The sequence below is a fragment of the Suncus etruscus genome, chromosome 11, assembly GCF_024139225.1.
Source record: "Suncus etruscus isolate mSunEtr1 chromosome 11, mSunEtr1.pri.cur, whole genome shotgun sequence".
Classification (NCBI taxonomy): Eukaryota; Metazoa; Chordata; class Mammalia; order Eulipotyphla; family Soricidae; genus Suncus; species Suncus etruscus.
The window spans coordinates 83,600,805-83,624,038 of record NC_064858.1 but is presented as its reverse complement, the minus strand read 5'-3'; the positions used below and the strand labels follow the sequence as shown (position 1 = coordinate 83,624,038).

At 35.4% G+C, this 23,234-nt stretch overlaps 3 protein-coding genes across 3 annotated transcripts in view; 1 reads left to right on the top strand and 2 right to left on the bottom strand.

Moving 5' to 3' along the window:
• DNAJC14 (DnaJ heat shock protein family (Hsp40) member C14) overlaps positions 1–23,234 on the top strand; it is a 1,080,043-nt gene that overhangs the window by 769,719 nt on the left and 287,090 nt on the right. The gene's annotated exons all lie outside the window — the stretch shown is intronic.
• Positions 3,729–4,667, bottom strand: LOC126023051 (olfactory receptor 6C2-like). The gene has a single exon (XM_049784105.1). The coding sequence runs from the start codon at positions 4,662–4,664 to the stop codon at positions 3,729–3,731; it is 936 nt and encodes a 311-aa protein (XP_049640062.1). The 5' UTR covers positions 4,665–4,667.
• Positions 21,210–22,145, bottom strand: LOC126023007 (olfactory receptor 6C2-like). The gene has a single exon (XM_049784049.1). It carries the CDS (start codon positions 22,143–22,145, stop codon positions 21,210–21,212), a length of 936 nt encoding a protein of 311 aa, XP_049640006.1.

Here is a 23,234-nt window from a genome sequence, read left to right as displayed (position 1 = left end):
CAGCTCTGGTAGTTTCTCCTTAATGATGTTCTTGACCATTGATTCTTCCTGGAGATTTTCTTCCTGGGTCTTTGGGACGCCAATGATTCTTAAGTTTTTTCTGTTGAGCTTATAATAAACAGACTTCTATTTTCATCTGTTTACATTCTTTGACTAATTTTTCCATTGTCTGATCATTTGCTTTAAGGCTTTTTTCCAATCTCTTCTGCTGTATGGTGTTGTTATGCATCACATCTTCGAGCTCACTAATTCTATCCTCTGCTTCTATTACCCTCTTGGAGAGTTTATCCATTCTGTCGGTCAATTTGTGTATTGAGTTTTTGAGGCCTGTTATTTGATCTGTTATTTCAGTTTGAAGTTTTATAATTTTTGTCTTCATATTTTCTTGGTTTTTATTAGTGTTCTGTTCAACTTGTTCTATGCTTTCTTTGAGTTCTGTGAGCATCCTTCATATTTCTTCTTTAAACTCCATATCTGAGAGACTGACTAGTTGATTGGCCATTTTCGGGTCATCAGAGTTGCAATCTTCATTCTCTATGCCTGGTGGTGGCCTGCGTTGTTTCCCCATTGTCACACTTGTATTGTGGATTTTTCTATGTGTTGTGGTGGTATTCATTGGCTAAATGATGTGCGAGGCCACATTCCTCTGGCTCCATCCTTTCTGGGCTGGTCAACTCACCTTCAAGTAAGAGGAGCCTTCCATAGATGAAGCCATACACAAGATCAAATCTTAGGCCTAAGCACACAGCAGAGAAGACAGTCCAGATATATATGCTGGAATTCCAAGATCCAGCACAGTTCCTAATGTGATTTTTTTTTCTGTGTGTTTAAGTGGTGTTCATTAATTAGGAAGTGTGTATGGCTGCGAAGTGAAGCGAAGCTGCAGTGCACTTCTGAAGCCTCTAAGAGAGCAATTTTGTTGAGCCCTTTTTGGCCCACTCATGAGAGGTTCAGGACACAAGACAGTAGAAAAACATGCACAGGCAACTCTCACAGTATCTCGGAGTTGGGAACCACTGGGAGGTGCAGATTTTTCCAGCCTGACGTCACATACAGGGGACCTGCCTTTCTGTATTTTATTGCTGATAGCCAGTTTGCTGTCTCGGATGCAGTCTTCTTTGGCATTCTGGCCCAGCCTGAATAACTCTAGAAGAGCTAATTTTGCTGGGCCCTTTTCAGCCCACTCACAAGAGGTTCAGGACACAGGTCTGTAGAAAAACATGCACAGGCAACACCCACAATCTCTCTTCACTGTTATAATATAATTAAGAGCCATATGTCATGTTTTTTGTTTTTTTTTTTTTGGTTTTGGGTCCACACCCGGTGATGCTCTGGGGTTACTCCTGGCTGTCTGCTCAGAAATAGCTCCTGGCAGGCACGTGGGACCATATGGGACACCGGGATTCGAACCAACCACCTTTGGTCCTGGATCGGCTGCTTGTAAGGCAAATGCCGCTGTGCTATCTCTCCAGGCCCGCCATATGTCATTTTTAAAGATTTTTATTTTATTTATTTTGGTGGAGGTTGGGCCACACTCAACAATGATCACGATGTGCTTTTGGTTCTGTGCTCTAGAAACAATTTCCTAGAAGGAGTCAGGGATCTATATGGGATGCTGCAGGATACAACTAGTTCAGCTACATGCAAGACAAGAACTGTATCTACTATACTTCTGTTTCAGCCTCAAACCTATTATGAATTTTTGCATATCTTTAGTACCTCTATCAAAATTAGGAAAATGGCAGGCAAAAAGTAGAAACAATTTTCCAAATTTAATTCTTTTGATATTTTTTTTTGCATCACACTCAGTTGTGATAGGATATATTTCAGGAACTGTGCTGAGGGAATCACTACTGACAAAGCTTGTGGAACATATAGGTATAAGGATTGAACCCATGTTGAAAGTGTGCAAAAAACCTTATTTATGGAACTATCTCCCCAGACCAGAAATGTAGGTCTTGTGGTGCATAGGGCTTATACATATTTCTTTTGTTTGTTTGTTTGTTTTGGGTCACACCTGGCAGCACTCAGGGGTTATTCCTGGCTCTACACTCAGAAATCGCACCTGGCATGCTCTGGGGACCATCCGGGATGCTGGGATTAGAACCACCAACCTTCTCCATGAAATGCAAAATCCATACCTCCATGCTATTTCTTCGACCCCAGCTGACACCTATTTCTTTATTCAAGATAACCCCTAATGAGGCACATGTATTAGGTTTACCCCTATAAAACCCCCTGTTTAAAAAATAAACTTGTCTCACTCCTACCAGAAAAACTTGCTTAAAATGACCTACTTCCAAAGACTGTAGCATTGACAAAATGCTACTTGATGAAATAGCTCAGTAATCCACCAGGCTTGGCTGCAAACAGAGGAATCCCTGTAACCTGGGCCAGTCTGTGGATGAATGCATTAGTTAGTGTATCATCCCAAGATGGCAGCACAAGAAAGAGACACTATTGTAGCCACTCATGCTGCTGCCACCCTCAGTATCACAGGGGCTTCTATTAAGTATCCAGCATGAGCCTACCCATTGATTCCCCCATGGGAATATCCCCTGGGTTACTATTCCAACGGGGAAGCTCTCATCAGGAAATGAACCTCCTTGCTTAGGCTACAAGGCATTCTTTAACCTTTTGTCACAGAGTTACAGAAATAGTTATATAAACATTATCTCTCTATTTTCTCCCCAGAGTCAAACCTGTAGGAAAGATAGTTTCTTTTGATGTTGTTCTATCCTTGGGGTTTCATTTCCTCTATTGTCTGGTTTTTTCTAAAGAAACCCAAACCTGGGGAATGTGCCCACCAAGACTCTAGAACCATATAGATCCTCCTTAGCACCCTGTCAGTTTCATCTTAAGTATATATATATATATTTATGTATTATGTGCATATATATGTACAATCAATTATCACTAACGATAGACAAATAAAATCTTGCAGTTTATTTCAATTTGGATGAAATTAGAGGGTCTCAGATTAAGGCTATTGGGTCAGAGAGGAAAAGACATGTCGGATCATTTGATTCATATGTGAGGTGAAAAGAAACCAATACAGAGAGTAGACATTCCTTAGTGACAAAAAGTCCTGAGATATGTTCAATGGAACAGGGAATTGAAGTGTCTTAGGAGTCTATGGGAAAGAAGTGGAAGAAATGCTGGATGGATCCTAACACACTGGTTGAGTTAGGATATAGTATGTCTTCAAGTAGGAATTATTTTAACATGATATTTCAACAAAATAATTTAAAAATAATATTTATTAAAATTTGATCTATATTTTTGATTAGATAATACATATTCATCTTATTTAAAGTGCTATTATTCTTTCACACATACATTAATTGTATAATTATATGTCTATTTTAGATATTTTAAGTAAAATTAACACTTCTACATGTGAGCACTTATCATTATTATGTACATTTAATAAAGGATAAAAGAATTTCATCCTGAGGAATATTTATAACACATTTAAATAATACTACCAAGTTAACTATATTTCCAAATACAACTGCTGAAATATTTACTTGCAAATCTATTAGATCTGGGTTTTAAAATGAAGTTACTGTTACAGTTTGAACATGATTCAATGGAAGCAAAGTTAAATCAGTGAAATGAATCAATGTAATACAAATATAAAATATTTAGACTAACAAGGTTATAAACATAAAAATTTACGATGGTGTTCATTTACAGTTTCTTTTCACATATTTAAAGTTATTTATTTACTTAGCTGATAATAAAGTAATTCTTTTGATTGAGTACTTGAAAGCTTCCTTTACTTGATTGTTTCTCAAGGTGTAAATAAATGGGTTCAATGTAGGTGACACCGAAGAAATCAGTAAGGAAAGCACCTTATTAGTAGTCATTTCTTCTTTTGCTGTAGGATTCATATAGATAAAAATGCAGGTGCCGTAGGTAATAGAAACCACAATCATGTGTGAGGAACAGGTGGAAAAGGCTTTTTTTCTTTGCTGAACAGATGGAAACTTAAGTATTGTCTTGATGATGTAAGAATAAGACAACACTACACAAGTTAGAGTTGTGTTCAGGGTAATGACAGCGCAGATCATAACCGTCTGTTCCATGAGCCATGTGTCTGAGCATGAGATTTTTATGAGTGGAAATGCATCACAACCAAAATGGTCAATCTTATTAGAGTCACAAAATACTAGATTTAAAGCCAGAATAAGTGGTGGAATCAGTATACATAAACCAGACATCCAACAAGAGATGATGAGAATACTGCATACTCTGTTATTCATGATGCTGACATAATGCAGGGGTTTGCAGATGGCCACATAGCGATCATAGGACATGGCAGCTAGTAGATAAAATTCTGTTACTGCACAGAGATCAATAAAAAACACTTGGATGAAACATGCATTGTAGGTAATGATCTTGTCACCTGTTGCTATGTTATACAAGTATCTGGGTATACAAGCAGTAGTGAATGAGATCTCCAAAAAGGAGAAATTTTTTAAGAAAAAATACATGGGTGTTTTAAGATGGGGATCCACAAAGGTGAGCACGATGATTGTCAGGTTCCCAGCTATACACAGCAGATAGGTGAAAAATAGAAATATAAAAATTGGAACTTGTAGGCGACTGTCATCAGTCAGTCCCAGAAGAACAAATGTAGTTACAGTCCCATTTCTCATTCCTGACTTCTGACTTCCTCAAATCTGTATGCCAAATTCATAGAAAGTTGTGTATAAATCATAGAATGTGAAGTGATTTAAAATTTTATATTCTAAAGTTTTTCTCTTTTCACATTTTCCATACCTGTACACATAACACAAATCGACACATATTTCTGTCTATTTTCTACTTACATTTTTCTGTGATAAATTTGCTGAGAGGATAGTTTTATGAGTTATAGCAAAGTTGTAATTCTCAAAAATTCTTCTATGATCAGAAATATTTTTTAAAAAGTCACCATTGATTTAAAGACTTTACTGAATGTTCAAATCTTTTTTTTTTTTTTGGTTTTTTTTTTTTTGGTCACACCCAGTGATCCTCAGGGATTACTCCTGGCTATTTGCTCAGAAATCGTCCCTGGCTTGGGGACCAAATGGGATGCTGGGGGATTGAACTGCATTTCAAAGACAGACACCTTACTGCTTATGCCACTCCTCTAGCCTTTCTATTTCCAGTCAAAAAAAAAAAAAAAGCACTACAATATACAAGAAACTAAGTTCCTATTCAAAAAAAACCTTGCCACACCAGCCACTCTCCTATTTTTTTTCTTTCTTTTTATTTTATATTTATAGCTTCTAGAAAGGGGCTTCTTCCCACTTTCTTTCTTTCTTTTTTTTTAACAGAAACATAGAACATGAATCATCTTGTTATGCTTCGTAAATTGAGAGAGAGAAAAGTGGATGGTGGGCCCGGAGAGATAGCAGAACGGTGTTTTCCTTGCAAGCAGCCAATCCAGGACCAAAGGTGGTTGGTTCGAATCCCGGTGTCCCATATGGTCCCCCGTGCCTGCCAGGAGCTATTTCTGAGCAGACAGCCAGGAGTAACCCCTGAGCACCGCCAGGTGTGGCCCAAAAACCAAAACCAAAACCAAAACCAAAAACAAAAAAAAAAGGGGGATGGTACCAGGGGCAAAACAGCTTCATGAACATTGAGTGGAAATAAAAAATGATCATACCTAAATACCCAATCCAAAGTCAAAGACAATAGAATCAAGAGAGACAAACTACAGCAAGCTAACACACATTTAAGTTCAGCATTCAGAATCTTTTGGTCATTGTTTCAGAGAATATTATAATTTGTTGGTTTGTTTGGGGTTATATGTACTTAATTTTTTACATTTTAATCCTACCACTTGATTTTAACTTTTATATATAGTCCACCATTTTTTCCTGAATATGTGCACTACCGTTATTGCCAATGTATCTGATCTTTACTGCTAAGAGAAAAGATAACTACCTTCGTTTTCATTCCTGATCTATAATTTCATACATTTTTATTTTTCTTAAGTCTCACCTGTAGATTTCAGGCTTTTAATATAAAATTAGTATTTCAAATCAGAAGAATTTTTCTGATAAGAAAAACAGTTTATTCCTTTGAACCCACTTAGTATGAGTATATTTATTTTTGTATTGTTCATTTATATTTTGTTACATATTGTCTATAAAATATATATTTTGACATTAATGTACTTTCCATGATTTCTAGTAATTTCTTAGATGATACACTCAGCTCTTTAAAGTTTGAACATTATTGAATTTTTAAAAATTATTTTTTCAAATGTCATGTTTTATAACACTAATAAGTAGACATTTAGTTGTCAATAGTTTCGTTAAATTGTAATAATGTCTATTTACATACTTTCAAAAATGCCATAAATTCACACAGGATTTAGTTATGTGAAATTATTTTAGTCATTGATCTCTTATTTTATGTGAGCAGAGGACAATTAACATACACTTCTATGCACATGAAGTGATTACATTTTATATTCAAGATTTATTATTAGATTACACTAAATATTCATTACATTCACTTAGGTATAGACTTCTTGTATCAATTGTGAAGAAAACTTCTCAATTTCTTAATTCAAAGGAAACTAAATCTAAATGTATTTCATAAATATATTGAATAAATTAATAATATATATAACATCATAAACAATTTTCCCCTGCATAAAATGCAATTTTGATTCTAAAAGGGATCTATAAATAAGCAAGCTTTATTATACTTACTCTTCTATTGGTAAACTGAAATGTCTCCTATTCTTTGATTAAGGTTAATCACTTAAAATGGATATGTTAAAAGTGGTATTTTTTTATAAAGAGATTTATGCCCTCATACTCAGAAACACAAATGAGAAGGTTTAAATTCACCTTGTTTTCATCTCCAAATTGGGCATCTTTGTTTATGATGTTAAACACTTGGTCCTTGGTGACTAACAATCAAGTTATTGTTTAATTTTCTGAGTAATGAGTTTGGCAAAAAGACAAAAAAATAACACTAGTGAAGATTGTCCTTGGAGATAGAGGGACATTACAGTAGATTTAACACAACAGGATTATATTTAGTACAATTATTGTATAAAAAATTAGATCTAGCAGAGCACTTAGTCTGAAGTCATTAATTATATAAATGTGCTTACATAATTGTATTATATGAATCTTTTATACCATAGGAAAATCTCAACGATATAAGCTTCCCATAAATCAATAATATAATTACTTAAGATTACTGTGGACATTCACCTTTCCTTCCAGATTTTGTTTGTTTTGAGTCACTTTGAACAATAATGTGGAATATTCTCAGTTCTGTGCTGGGGGCTGTTCCTGGTGGTACATAAGAATCTTGTCATATCAAGAATTAGCTTCCTGTATGCCAAATGTCTTAACCCAGGTCATGAAAACTTCCAAATTTTTCACCACCGTACAAGCTATATTATAGGCATTATTCATGTATGTATAAAATTTGCAATTCACCTAGAGACACCTAGAACACCTAGGACACCTAGAGATAATAAAAAGGCCAAGGCATTTTCCTGAAGCTGAAAGGTCCTGGATCAATCCCAAGAACTGCATATGGTTTTGCATACATCTTAGAGTAATTCCTAGGCCCAAAATCAGGAGTAAGCCTTTAACATTGTAGGGTATACATTACATCAAAAATAAACAGAAAATTTCAATCACCAACATACATTGATTAAAAATGCTTTAATTGTTTAAAATGTACTTAATGAAATCAAATTAGTTGTCTACATAAATGGTCAAAATATGAAATACTAAATGTCATGCTATGTATGCTTCGTAACAATAAAACACATATTAAATTATATTTAGTATTAATTTATTAGATAGATGATTATTTTGTTGTGTCTAAAGGCAGTGTTTCAAATAAATATACTGTTATTTATATTCCATTTTTTGCCATTTTGCCCAATTAATTTGCCTACCGAATTTTTTTGCACATATGAGAATATGTTAGATAATATGATAGATAAATCTGGGGGGAGCACACAAGCAGTGCTCAGAGGCTACTCCTAGCTCTACATTCAGGAATCACACCTGGCAGGCACAGTGGACAATATGGGATGACTGAGCTCAAACCTGAGTAAGCCACATGCAAGGCAAATACCCTGTCTGCTGGATTATTGCTTAGGCATCGATAAATGTATTTTTAATTGTTTGATAAATTTTGTACATGTTTATTATGCTGAAGTCTTTTATTATTTTCTACTCTTGACTCTTCCCACCAAGAAATGAACATGCATTAGCACTGCAAGAAATAATTCAAATGATTGCCCTATGATGACTGTCTCTTTTATTAGTGCATGTATTGTCCCAGTATCTCTCCTAAACTGCAGAAACAGCAGTAACATGTAGATGTGTTAGCTTCAATAAGTGCGAGCCAATTATATGCCCAGACTCCACAATCTGTGCCACTTTTGTATCAAGGTCACTGCCTGAGAGGCACCCATCCCTTTGCTCTCTCATAAAAAAAAACGTATGGACAGTAGTGCATCTGTGTTGAGACATTATAATAGTATCTTCTGTTTCTAGGGAGTGAATTCTAGGACTTCTTTCACTCTGACAGTAAATAGCCTCAAATTCAGTTAATCAAACTGAGTAACTAGTAGGCAGTTTGTTTTCTTTTTAGCAAACTCAAATACTTCTGCATGTTTAGGAAAATAACTCCTCAAGGGCTCAAGGTAGTGTTGGAACATAGTAACAAAAGTCAATTAAATGAATGCTTCACCAAGATTACTTTACCCAAAACAAACTCACATTCAGGTTTGAAGATGGATATATGGTTCACAGATAAACAACAGCTCATTATATTAGATGACTCAAACCAGCCTTAAAAGACAGTGAAAGGCCTAAATTAAGACAAGACAGATCAACAGACACACCAAACTTCTACAAAAGCTGACACTAAATTCCGTGACAATTATTTCTCTCAATGTCAAGCCTTTGAGGTGGGTCCCAACAAGGAGCTTAAGGGTTACCCTAGGCTTTCCCCACTTCCCACCCAGCTTGGAGGGAGGGTTTGGGTGGGGGCCTTGAACTTCCGGCCTTCCAGCTCTTGAAGGATCTCTTTCCTTCCTGGGAGCCAGAAGTTTCAGCCAGCATGGAGAATGGCATCACAAGAGTTTCTGGCTTCAAGTAGTCCCAGGCATGTTTTCTTACTAACCCTGTCCATTGTCAAACCAATGGGGGCTAGTGCCCCCGTGCAAAACTGATAGACAAATATTTGAATATCATTGTGCTTAATCTGTTTGTTTTATTCAGAAGGCCACCCAGAATCTCATTTTATTCCTTTACTCCCTCACTCACACCTCCTATTACCCCACATTTAACCATTCTGTTTTTTGTGCTAATAATTTTTATTTTGACCAAGGTGGATTGCATATCTTTCACAGTAATCATTTTGGGGGAGTCTGAAGCTTCAGCAGGCAACATGGGGACAACATGGCTCCATGCGGTAGGCTTTCTTGCCAAGCTTAGGGGAAGATGCAGTCTCAGCTTCCCCCCATGGCCTTCTCTCTCCTTCCTCCCAGTCCCCAGGGTTATACCCCTGGCCACCAGCTCAGGGTCCCAGCAAGTGGGTTCTGGCAAGGAGCATTTTAAAGGAGACCCCAGGCTTCCCCATTCCTGCAGGAGTCAGGGAGGGGACTGGTGAATTTCCAGCTTCCAGCAATTAGGAAGCAAATGCCTCTCAGGGAGTCAGAAGCTTCAGCAGGCAACACGGGGATGCCATGGCTCCATGTGCTCTTTGCTTTGCCAAATCACAGACTAAAGTGGTGTGTCAGAACATCACCTTCCCTCTTGACTATTTCTAAAACACAAAAGGGACACATGTATCTCCTTTGTATATCTCAGATGTATTCCCTTAACATCTATAACTCTTTTGAATATCCTCTTATATAGTTTCAATTTTGCCCACTAGTTTTTTCATTTGATTGTTTGTTTGCTTTTTGCCCATGGATATCTGTTTTATAGGCAATAATGGTAGAAAAGTATCTCTGTATAGAATTCATGTTTGAACAAGTTAAGGGGAATGTTGAACTTTACTCATGGGCCCCCAGATGCACCAACAATATCTTGTGGCATTGTTTCTCTTTTGCATAGGCACATTAGAATGGGAAAATAATACATATGCAAACAAGTTCTTATCTAATAGAGATAGGAACACAAAATTGCTAATTCAGTTAGGCCTTATACCCTGAACATTGGCATGATGATTTGGCTTATGCCTCAGAAGAATGGGCAATGTCCATACACCCCTGAACAATGGATAAACAACCACAATTGTCTATAAATTTATCAGGATCCAAACCTCTCCCAGGGAAGACCAACCACTGCTCTGGTACTGTCTTACTCCAAAGAGTGCTCGCAACACCCAGACAACTTAGCTACAGCCTGTTTACAGGACAGATCACTCCACATCCAATGGTATACTGAAACTAGAGGATACTCCATATCTGCCTGACTTCAATGAAAGAAATGCATAGAATCCAGAATCTTTAAATATAGGAACTTGATATCAACAACAGCTAAAGTTTGAAAATGTTTCACTGAGATCATGGAGAATGACTCGGATTGGACAGACTAGAATGCCTGAGCGCAGAGTCGGTCTTATGCCAATAAACTTCGGGGGTGAGGCGTTCTTGTAATCAGGCCAAGGATTTTTTTCCATTTTCCCCATATTTTTCTGGGCCTATGCAAACAACAGCAATTGTCACTGTCACACCTTTATTATTCTTTTTTAACTCTTGTCCTTTAAGAAAAAAAAACAATTTACTGTACTGAAAAGCAAATAACTGTACTAGATTGCCTGTCTCAGTACAGGCAGGAGATGGGAAAGGGGGAGGTGGGCATTGGGAGGGGAATGTTACATTGGTGAAGGGGATGTTCTGTTTGTGACTGTAACCCAACTATAATCATGTTACTTAAATAAAATATATAATAAAAATATCCTATGACAATCATCTTCCTCGATGTCAATGACTAAATTCACCAATTAAAAGACACAGTGTGGCAAAATGGGTCAAAAAGATGAATCCAACCTTCTGCTATCTACGAAAAATACACCTGAATAATCAGAAAAAACAGATTCAAAATCAAAGGTTGGAGGAAAATCATCCAAGCAAACAACACCCTTAAAAAAGCTGGGGTGACCATATTAATATCTGATGACACCAACTTTATACTTAGAAAAGTGGTAAGGGACAAAGATGGACACTTTGTACTAATCAAGGGATATGTGCAACAGGAAGAAATCAAACTATTGGGCCCGAAGAGATAGCACAGCGGCGTTTGCCTTGCAAGCAGCCGATCCAGGACCAAAGGTGGTTGGTTCGAATCCCAGTGTTCCATATGGTCCCCCGTGCCTGACAGGAGCTATCTCTGAGCAGACAGCCAGGAGTAACCCCTGAGCAACGCCGGGTATGGCCCCAAAACAAAAACAAAAACAAAAACAAAAGAAAAAAAGAAATCAAACTATTAAACATATATGCACCCAATGAGAGACCAGCAAATTATCTAATACAATTATTGACAAATCTGAAAGAAGACATCAATAATAACACAATGATTGTGGGAGACCTCAACAATGCCCTGCCAACATTTAATAGGTTAACCAGACTGAAACCCAACAAAAACATACTAGCCCTGAAAAGAAAAAGGAAAGAAAGAGGACTAGTAAATATAAAGGACACTCCACCCCCAAAAACATGGATACACATTCTCCTCCAATGTACCTGGGTCATTCTCCAGGATAGACCACATGCTGGCACATAAAACATACCTCCATAAAATCAAGAGTATAGAATTCTTGCAGGCTACCTTTGCTGACCACAAGGCTCTGAAATTAGATATGAACTACAAAGGGACACAGAAGAAAAATTTTAACAAATGAAAATTAATTCAGCCTGCTACTGAATAACCAGTGGGTTCAAGATGAAATCAAAGAGGAAAACAAAACTTTCCTGGAAACAAATGATAATGACAACACAAACTGCCAGAATGTATGGGACACAGCAAAAATGGTCCTGAGAGGAACATTTATAGCTTTCCAAGCACAAATCAGGAAGGAAGAAGGGGCATACCGGAATAACTTAATGTTGCAGCTCATATTGTTAGAAAATGACCAACAAAAGGAACCAGAATTAGGGAGACTGAAGGAAATAACAGAGCTGAATGCAGAAATCAGTGAAGTGGAAACCCAAAAAACAATCTGAAAGATCAACGAAATCAGAAGTTGTTCATGTTTTGGTGGGCCTATGCAAACAAATGCCACTTTAATACTATGTCCCCTTGACTCCAATCCTTAAGAAAAACAACCCACTAAAACTTTTGAGGCTAACTTAAACTAGTAAGCATGTGCATGGAACTAGAGAAATGTACTTTTCCCTCAATGTTTAAGGAGTTACATAAGTCTAATGTCTTTAGATTATATTGTGTGCTGCTAAGAAATAGTATGTACTACAGCTGGGGATTTGAGGGACAAAGTAATTGTATTGTACATGGGTTCAGTTTTGTTTTAATGTTCTTTGGCTGAAAGTTCAAGGCTGGGATATCATCGATGGGACTACCGAGAATTCTGTTTATGGGTGATTGGGCTTCCACTGTAACTTTACCCTGTCCTCTTTCTTTGCATCTTTGTTGTCATAATTAAAATAAAAAAAATTATCAAAAAAAAGAATAATAATAAAAAAAAGAAGTTGTGTTTTTTTGAAAAAAAAATAAACAAGATTGATAGACCATTGGCAAAATTCACAAAGAAAGAGAGGGAAACCTGCTAACCCATATTAGAAATGAAAAGAGGAGATCACGACAGATATTGCAGAGATCCAAAGGGTAATCAGAGACTACTTTGAGAAACTTTATGCTACTAAACATGAGAACCTAGAAGAAATGGATAAATTCTTAGACACTTATAACCTTCCACAGTTAAGTAAGGAGGATGTAGCATACATAAGCACCACCATGAATATTGAGGAAATTTAAACTGTAATCAAACATCTGCCCAAAAAGAAAAACCCATGCACAGATGGATTTACAAGTGAATTCTTTCAAACCTTTCAAGAGGAACTACTACAATCCTAGCCAGGCTCTTCTATGAAATTGAAAAAATGGGAAACTCCCAAACAGCTTTTATGAAGCCAATATCACCTTGATACCTAAACCAGACAGAGATGCTGCCAAAAAAAGAAAATTGCAGACCAATATCCCTGATGAATGCAGATGAAAAGATCTTCAACAAAATCCTGCCAAATAGGATCCAAAAAATCATACACTATGATCAAGTAAGTTTCATCCCAGGAATGCAAGGATGGTTTACATTTGGTAAATCTATCAACATAATCCAAAACATCAATAACAAGAAAAATAAAAATCACATGATCATATCAATAGATGCAGAGAAAGCATTTGATAAGGCTCAACACTCATTTTGATAAAAACTCTCAGCAAGATGGAAATAAAAGGAACCTTTCTCAATATAGTTAAGGCCATTTACCACAAGCCAATGTCAAATATTACCCTCAATGGAGAAAAACTAAAAGCCTTTCCTCTAAATTCTGGCACAAGATAAGGCTGTCAGCTCTCACCACTCCTCTTCAACATAGTACTGGAAGTGCTTGCTATAGCAATTAGGCAAGAAAAAGTTATCAAGGGAATCCAGATAGGAAAGGAAGAAGTCAAGCTCTCACTGTTTGCAGATGACATGATATTCTACTTAGAAAACCCTAAAGTCTCCATCAAAAAGCTTCTAGAAACAATAGATTCATATAGCAAGGTGGTAGGCTACAAAATTAACACACAGAAATCAATGGCCTTTTTATACACCAATAATGAGAGGGAAGAGATGGACGTTAAGAAGGCAATCCCATTCACATTAGTGCCACACAAACTCAAATTGCTTGGAGTCAACTTGACCAAAGACGTGAAGGACCTATACAAAGAAAATATAAAGCCCTACTTCAAGAAATAAGTGAGGACACACAGATATGGAAGCACATACCCTGCTCATGAATTGGAAGGATTAACATCATTAAAATGGCAATACTCTTCAAAGCCTTATACAGATTTAATGCAATCCCTCTAAAGACACACATGACATTCTTCAAAGAAGTGTATCAAACACTTATGAAGTTCATTTGGAACAATAAACACCCTCGAATAGATAAAGCACTCCTAGGGAAAAGGAATATGGGAGGCATTACTTTCCCCAACTTTAAACTGTACTAGAAAGCAATAGTTATCAAAACAGCATGATATTGGAATACAGACCCTCAGATCAGTAGAATAGGCTTGAGTTTTCAGAGAATGTTCCCCTGACATACAAGCACCTAATTTTTGACAAAGGAGCAAGAAATCCTAAGTGGATCAGGGAAAACATCTTCAACAAGTGGTGCTGGCTAAAATGGTTAGCCACTTACAAAGAAGCAAACATAGAGCCCTAGTTAACATCATGTACAAAGGTAAAATTAAAATGGATTAAAGACCTTGATATCAGGCCTGATACCATAAGGTATATAGAACAATATGTAGGTAAAACACTCCATGACATTAAGACTAAAGGCATCTTCAAGGTGGAAACTTCACTTTCCAAACAAGTGGAAGCAGAGATAAACAGATGGGAACTACATTAAGCTGAGAAGCTTCTGCACCTTAAAAGAAATAGTGTCCAGGATACAAGAGCCACCCACCGTCTGGAGAAACTTTTCACCCAATATCCATCAGTTAAGGAACTAATATACAAAATATATAAATATACAGGGCACTGACAGAACTTCACAAGAATGAAAACATAAATTCCCATCAAAAAATCGGGAGAAGAAATGAACAGACAAAGAAGAAATACAAGTGGACAAAAGGCACATGAAAAAATGCTGTTCATCACTATTTGCATCAGGGAGATTCAAATCAAAACAACTATGAGGTACCACCTCACACCACAGTGATTGGCACACATCACAAAGAATGAGAACAAGCAGTGCTGGTGGGGATGTGGAGAGAAAGGAAGTCTTATCTATTGCCATTGGAAATGCCATCTAGTCCAACCTTTATGGATTGCAATATGGAGATTCCTCCAAAAACTGGAAATTGACCTCCCATTCAGCCCAGCTCTACCACTCCTAGGGATATACTTTAAGAAAACAAGAATACAATACAAAAATCCATTCCTCACACCTATATTTATTGCAGCACTATTCACAATAGTCAGGCTTTGGAAAAAACCAAGATACCCCTCAACATGAATGGCTAAAGAAACCGTGGTGCATATACACAATGGAATATTATGCAGCCATCAGGAGAGATGAAGTCATGAAATTTTCCTATACATGGATGTATATGGTATCTATCATTCTGAGTGAAATAAGTCGGAGGGAGAGAGAAAGATGCAGAATAGTCTCACTCGTCTCTAGGTTTTAAGAAAAATAAATGTAATTTTTGCAACAATCCTCAGAGACAAAGAGAGGAAAGCTGGAACTTCCAGCTCACTTCATGAAGCTCACCACAGAGAGTGGTGAGTGCAGTTATAGAAATAACTGCACTGAGAACTACCAGAACCATGTGAATGAATGAGGAAACTGTAAAGCCTGTCTAGAGTATAAGTGGGGGTAGGATAGGTTGGAGGGAGATTTGGGTCATTGGTGGGGGAATGTTGCACTGGTGAAGAGGGGTGTTATTTACATGACTGAAACCTAATCACAATCATATTAGTAATCAAGATGTTTAAAAAATTATAATAAAAAAGTTTATATTCCAAAAAGTTAAGCTCAACTGTGTATAATTTGCATAAAAACTCTAAAAACTCTTGAAAGGACAAATTTGGTAATGGGAATTACCCTGATTTAATGTTAATATGTTCCTAAAATACAATTGTGAAAGATATGTATCCAATATGGTAAAAATAAAAATGAACAAAAGTCTGAAAAGACCATATTCATATCAGATGATGCATATTTTGGAATTTAAAATGTTATAAGGGACAGAGACGAACATTTCTTAATATTCAAGAATGAAATACCAATGAAATACCAGCAAAATATTTAAAAACAATTGTTGACAAATTTGAAGGAAGACATCAATATAATAACATAATAACAGTGGGAGACCTCAATACCACCCATTGATCTTTTGATCCTTCAACCAGTCTGAAACCTGTCAGGAATGTACTAGCTCTGAATGGAAAAATCAGAAAAAGTGGTCTACTAGATATATCTTTATAGGGATCCACATCCCCATAAAACTGGATACACAATTTTAGTCGATGCACATGGGTCATTGTGCAGTGTAGACTACATGCTGTCCCATAAACACATCATTCATTTTATTATGCTCTAAAAACTTTACACCATTTTTTAAATTAGAAATCTTTAAATATATTACAGTGTTGTTCTATTTATTTAGGTGGAGGTTGGGCCACACTCAACAATGATCGTGATGTGCTTTTTGTTCTATGCTCTATAAACATTTCTAGAAGGACTCAGTGTATTTATATAGCATGCTGCAGGATACAACTAGTTCAGCTACATGCAAGACAAGAACTCTACCTATTATACTTCTATTCCAGCCTCAAACCTATTATTTTTATTTTTAATCCTATGAATATTTGCATATCTTTAGTATATCTGACAAAATTAGGAAAATGTCAGGGAAAAAAGTAAAAAATATTTTCTAAATTTAATTATTTTGATTTTTTTTTGCATCACACTCTGTTGTGATAAGGATATATTTCAGGAACTGTGCTGAGGGAATCAATCCTAACAAAGCTTGTGAAACATATAGGTATAGGGATTGAACCCATGTTGAAGGTATGCAAAACCCTTATCTATAGAACTATCTCCCCAGACCAGAAATGTAGGTATATTTGTTTTGGAACAATATCTTGTGGTGCTTAGGACTTACACCTATTTCTATGCTCAAGATCACCACTAATGTAGCACAGTGAACCATGTGGTCTACCAGATATTGGGTCAGCTATAGGAAAGACAAGACCCTTACCTGAATTCTATTTTCTCAGCTCCAAAATTTTTTTTAAATTAGCATAACACTGGCGTATTGTTATTTTAGAGTATAGATATGCCATATTGTCAAGTAAATATTGATAGCAATTTAAAAAACTCCCCGGGAACAAATTGCCAATATTATAGTGTTTACTAATGAGTTCTTCCAAACCTTGAAATACAATCTACAGCTTAAGTACTAGAAATTGAAATAAATAGACGTATTTCTGAGCTTATTCTATTAATCTAATATCATTTTGATAAAAAAAAAAGCTGAGACAGTGCAAGAAAATATAATGACAGGCCAACATGCATGCTGGACATAAATGCAAAGATCCTCAATAAAGTCCTAATGATTCAAATATAAAAATGAATTAGTGTATTATATCCTATGGTCAAGTTCTATTTATGTCAGGAAGCCAAAGTGAGTTCAATATTTTAAATTGAATTAACATGATATAATAAAAAGAAATTAAAAAACAGAAATTAATAGTTATCTCCAGAACATAATTTGACAAGATTTAGTGTTCATTTGTAAATAAAGTCCTCAACAATAGAGAGATGTTTGATTGTTTGGTTTTGGATCCAAATCCGGTTGTTCTCAGAACTTATTTCTGGATCCACACTCAATCATTATTTCTGGAGGTGTTCAGAGAACCATACAGGTTCTCCCTCTATGGTTTTTGGCATTGAATATGTTTTGCTGCATAAAAAGCAAATGACCTACCTGCTGTGTTATCACTAGCCTTATAAACAGGGGTTAAAGAAATTTATGTAAATATAGTAAAGGTCATATTCAATAAATCCAAGGCAATATCATTTTTAATTGGGAAAAACTGAAAACAAGTTCTCTGGGATATGTCACTAAACAAATATGTTCACCTTCATCACTCTTATTTTAAAATTGAATTGGAAGTCCTAGTCACTGAAATTATACACAAAGGAGAAATTAGAATTTGTCAAGTGCATAAATAATCAAACTATTACTATTTGCAAAAGGCATGATTTACACAGAAAACCCTGAAAGCTATAAAATTGTATATAAAAATATTTTTATTTAGTAAAATAGTAGGTTATAAAGTCAATATACAGAAATTTAAAGCATTTTTACATTATGCAAAAATAATGTAGTAGAAAAAAATATTTTACTATTTGATCATATGCAAGACTCCTTAAGCATATAGAAATCAATTAAAAAGTGGAAAAGACCTATTTAATAAAACTTATACATAACTCTTGAAAAAATAAGAATACCAACATACTCCTCATTTGTAGTTTAAAATTATTTTTATTGTTAAAATGACTACCTTACCCAGAGTAGTCTATAGATACAATATGATTTCCATCAAGATTTCCTTGACATTCTTTTAGGACTTAGAAGTACTTCTAAGATGTAAATGAACCTATAAACTTTCTACAACATTCTAAGAAATTCTGAGTGTGAAGGATTTATTTATTTACTTTATGATACAGGCATATAGTGATGAATACTATACAGTATACACTACAGGGACAAGGATTCTTGGATAAATAAAATAGATTATCAATTAGAAATAAAATAACAGAAAAACTTTAAGATGCATGAACAGTTAATTACAACATAAAATCTTGGTATATGAAGAAGATCCAAAATTATTTGGTATTAAAAGTCCAGTACAAAGATCACATCACATAAACACATGGAAAATATTAAAATACACACATTTTATGCAAAAAAGATCTGTTCAAAATGGAATAAAGTCCTAGATATCAGCCATATAAAATATATTGAGCAAATTATAAGAACTTTCCAACATTTAGACTTCAGAGAAGTCATCTATGGTTCCATTCCTATTGCTAACAAAAAGTAGCAGAAATAAATAGGGATACAACACTAAAAATTTTCTACACAGTGAAAGAAATGAGGTTTAAAATAAAATTCATGAGAGAAAATATTCATATATTATGATGTCAGATAAAAAACTAATATCCAAGATATATGTCAGTTTCAAAGCTTGACACAAATACTCCATCAAAAGTTGAAAGAGAGAATAAAACATCCTTGCTCATAGTAAACATTAAAGTATTCATGAAATGATGCTCATTGTCACTGCTTACCAGAAAGATGCAGATCTAAGTGATAGTGAGATATTATCTTGGACTAGCAAGAGTAGTCTACATTAAGAAAACATTATAAATGCTGAAAAGCATGCGTGAAAAATAAGTCTCTATTCACTGCTGCTGTGGAAAATTATTCAGAGATGTCTCAGAAAATTGAGAACTTAATTTCCATATGTTATTAAACTCATAGAAATATACCCAAGATCAGAAACACTTTTATTCTCAAGACATGTGCAGATCTATGTTCATCACAGTATTATTTGCAATAGTCACAATGTCCCCGTCAATTGATAAATGGATAAGAAATGGTGGTATATGCTGTTGGCTAGCATCTAGGCCATGGAGATGAATCTGGTGGGGAGGGAGCATAGTCACCTATGTTATCATCATGAGTACCAGCAAGAACAACAGAAGCTGCAGCATATGAACTACAGAATGCTGGGTTCATCTTCATCACCACTTTCAAGACTTTTGGAGAGTACATAAGTTTGGTTCTCTGTGATTATGATGAGTTCAGGATGATCACACCAAAGATCCCCAAACAAGAAGAGTAGAAGAGAAGCAAGTCTTTTGATTGGCGATGCTTTGAAAAACAGGTATCAGTGACATTAGAGATATCCGTCCAAAGACTGTAGCATTGACAAAATGCTACTTGATGAAATAGCTCAGTAATCCACCAGCTTGGCTGCAAACAGAGGAATCCCTGTAACCTAGGCCAGCCTGTGGATGAATGCATTAGTGTATCATCCCAACCAATGATGACAGCACAAGAAAGAGACACTATTATAGTCACTCATGCTGCTGCCACCCCCAGTATCACAGGGGCTTTTATGCAGTACCCAGCATGAGCTTACCCATTGATTCCCCCATGGAAATATATTCTGGGTTACTATTCCAACGGGGAAGCTCTCATCAGGAAATGAACCTCCTTGCTTAGAGCTACAAGGCATTCTTTGACCTTTAGTCACAGAGTTACAGAAATAGTTATGTAAGCATTATCTCTCTATTTTCTCCCCAGAGTCAAACCTGTAGGCAGGTTTGTTTCTTGTGCCATTGTTCTATTCTTGGAATCTTATCTTACTCCATTGTCTGATTTTTTCTCAAAGGAACCCAAATTTGGGGAATGTGCCCACCAAAATTCTAGAACCTTATAGATCCTCCTTAGTACCCTGTCAGTTTCATCTTAAGGCTATACATAGTATTTTTATTTTTTGTGAAACTAGTTTATAATAAATTCAAAATAATATCTCAAAAATAAATTGTTGTATATATATCTGTATTTTGTGCATATATATGTACAATCAATTATCACTAACTATGACACAAATAAAATCTTGCAGTTTGTTTCAATTTGGATGAAATTAGAGGGTCTCAGATTAAGGCTATAGGGTCAGAAGGGAAAAGACATGTCGGATCATTTGCTTCATATGTGAGACGCAAAGAAACCAAGAAAGAGAGTAGACATTCCTTAGTGACAAAAAGTCCTGGGATATGTTCAGTGGAATAGGGAATTGAAGTGGCTTAGGAGTCTAGGGGAAAGAAGTGGAAGAAATGCTGGATGGATCCTAACACACTGGTTGAGTTAGGATACAGTAAGTCTTCAAGTAGGAATTATTTTAACATGATATTTCAACAAATAAATTAAAAATAATATTTATTAAAATTTGACCCACATTTTTGTTTAGATAATACAAATTCATCTTATTTAAAGTGCTTTTATTCTTTCACACATACATTAATTGTATAATTATTCGTCCATTTTAGATATTTTAAATAAAATTAATACTTCTACATGGGATCACTTATCATTATTATGTATATTTAATAAAGGCTAGAAGAATTTCATCCTGTGGAATATTTGTTATATATTAAAATAACACTACCATGTTAATTATATTTCCAAATACTACTGTTGAAATATTTTCTGCAAATCTATTAGATCTGGGTTTTAAAATGAAGGTACTAGTACAGCTTGAACAGGATTCTGTGAAAAGCAAAGTTATATCAGTGAAATGAATCAATATAAAATATAAAATATTTAGACCAACAAGGTTATAACATAAAATTAATAATGGTGTTCATTTACATTTTCCTTAACATATTTAAAGATATTTATTTACTTAGCTGAGAATAAGGTAATTTTTTTGATTGAGTACTTGAAGGCTTCCTTTACTTGATTGTTTCTCAAGGTGTAAATAAATGGGTTCAGTGTAGGTGAAACAGAAGAGATTAGCAAGGAAAGCACTTTATTAGTAGTCGTTTCTTCTTTTGCTGTAGGATTCATATAGATAAAAATGCAGGTGCCATAGGTAATAGAAACCACAATCATGTGTGAGGAACAGGTGGAAAAGGCTTTTTTCCTTTGCTGAACAGATGGAAACTTAAGTATTGTCTTGATGATGTAAGAATAAGACAACACTACACAAGTGAGAGTTGCATTCAGGGTAATGACAGCGCAGATCATAACTGTCTGTTCCATGAGCCATGTGTCTGAGCATGAGATTTTTATAAAGGGAAATGCATCACAACAAAAATGATCAATCTTATTAGAGTCACAAAATACTAGATTTAAAGCCAGACTAAGTGGTGGAATCAGTATACATAAACCAGACATCCAACAAGAGATGATGAGAATACTGCATACTTTGTTGTTCATGATGCTGACATAATGCAGGGGTTTGCAGATGGCCACATAACGATCATAGGACATGGCAGCTAGTAGATAAAATTCTGTTACTGCACAGAGATCAAGAAAAAACACTTGGATGAAGCAAGCATTATAGGTAATGATATTGTCACCTGTTGCGATGTTATACAAGTATCTGGGTATACAAGCAGTAGTGAATGAGATCTCCAAAAAGGAGAAATTTTTTAAGAAAAAATACATGGGTGTTTTAAGATGGGGATCCACAAAGGTGAGCACGATGATTGTCAGGTTCCCAGCTATGCACAGCAGATAGGTGAGAAAAATAAATATAAAAATTGGAACTTGTAGGCGACTGTCATCAGTCAGTCCCAGAAGAACGAATGTAGTTACAGTCCCATTTCTCATTCCTGACTTCTGACTTCCTCAAATCTGTATGCCAAATTCATAGAAAGTTTTGTATAAATCAGAAAGAGAAGTGTTAAAACTTTATATTCTAAAGTTTTTCTCTTCACATTTTCCATACCTGTGCACGTAACACAAATTGACACATATTTCTGTCTATTTTCTACTTACATTTTTCTGTGATAAATTGGCTGAGAGGATAGTTTTATGAGTTACAGCAAAGTTTTCACTCTCAAAAATTCTTCCATAATCAGAAATATTTTTTAAAAAATCACCATTGATTTAAAGACTTTACTTTATGCTCGAGTCTTTTTTTTATATATATATTGGCCACACCCAATGATGCTCAGGGGTTACTCCTGGCTATTTGCTCAGAAATCGCCCTTGACTTGGGGTCCAAATGGGACTCTGGGGGATTGAACTGCACATCCAATACAGACACCTTACAGCTTGTGCCACCCCTCTGGCCCCTCTATATTCCAGTCTTTAAAAAAAAACAAGCACTACAATATATAATATACTTAGTACCTATGCAAAAAAAAAAGAAAGAAAGAAAGAAAGAAAGAAAAGAAAGAAAAAAGAAAAAATAGAAAAAAAGAAAAAAACCTTGCCACACCAGCGACCGTCGTTTTTTTTCCCCTTTTTCTTTCTTTAAATTTATATTTATAGCTTCTAGACAGGGGCTTATTCCCACTTTATTTCTTTTTGTATAAATAGAAACATAGAACACGAATCATCTTGTTATGTTTCATAAATTGAGAGATAAAAATGTGGATGGTACCAAGGGCAAATGGCTTCATGAACATTGAGTGGAAATAAAACATGATCAGACCTAAATACCCAATCCAAAGTCAATGACAATGGAATCAAGAAAGCCAAACTATAGCAAGCTATACACACATTTATGTTCAGCATTCAGAATTTTTTTCTTTGTTTTTAGAAGATTGTAATTCGTTGGTTTGTTTGGGGTGATATGTACTTAATTCTTTACATTTTAATCCTACCATTTGAGTTTCACTTTTATGTATAGTCCACCATTTTTTCCTGAATATGTGCAATATCTTTATTGCCAATGTATCTGATCTTTACTGT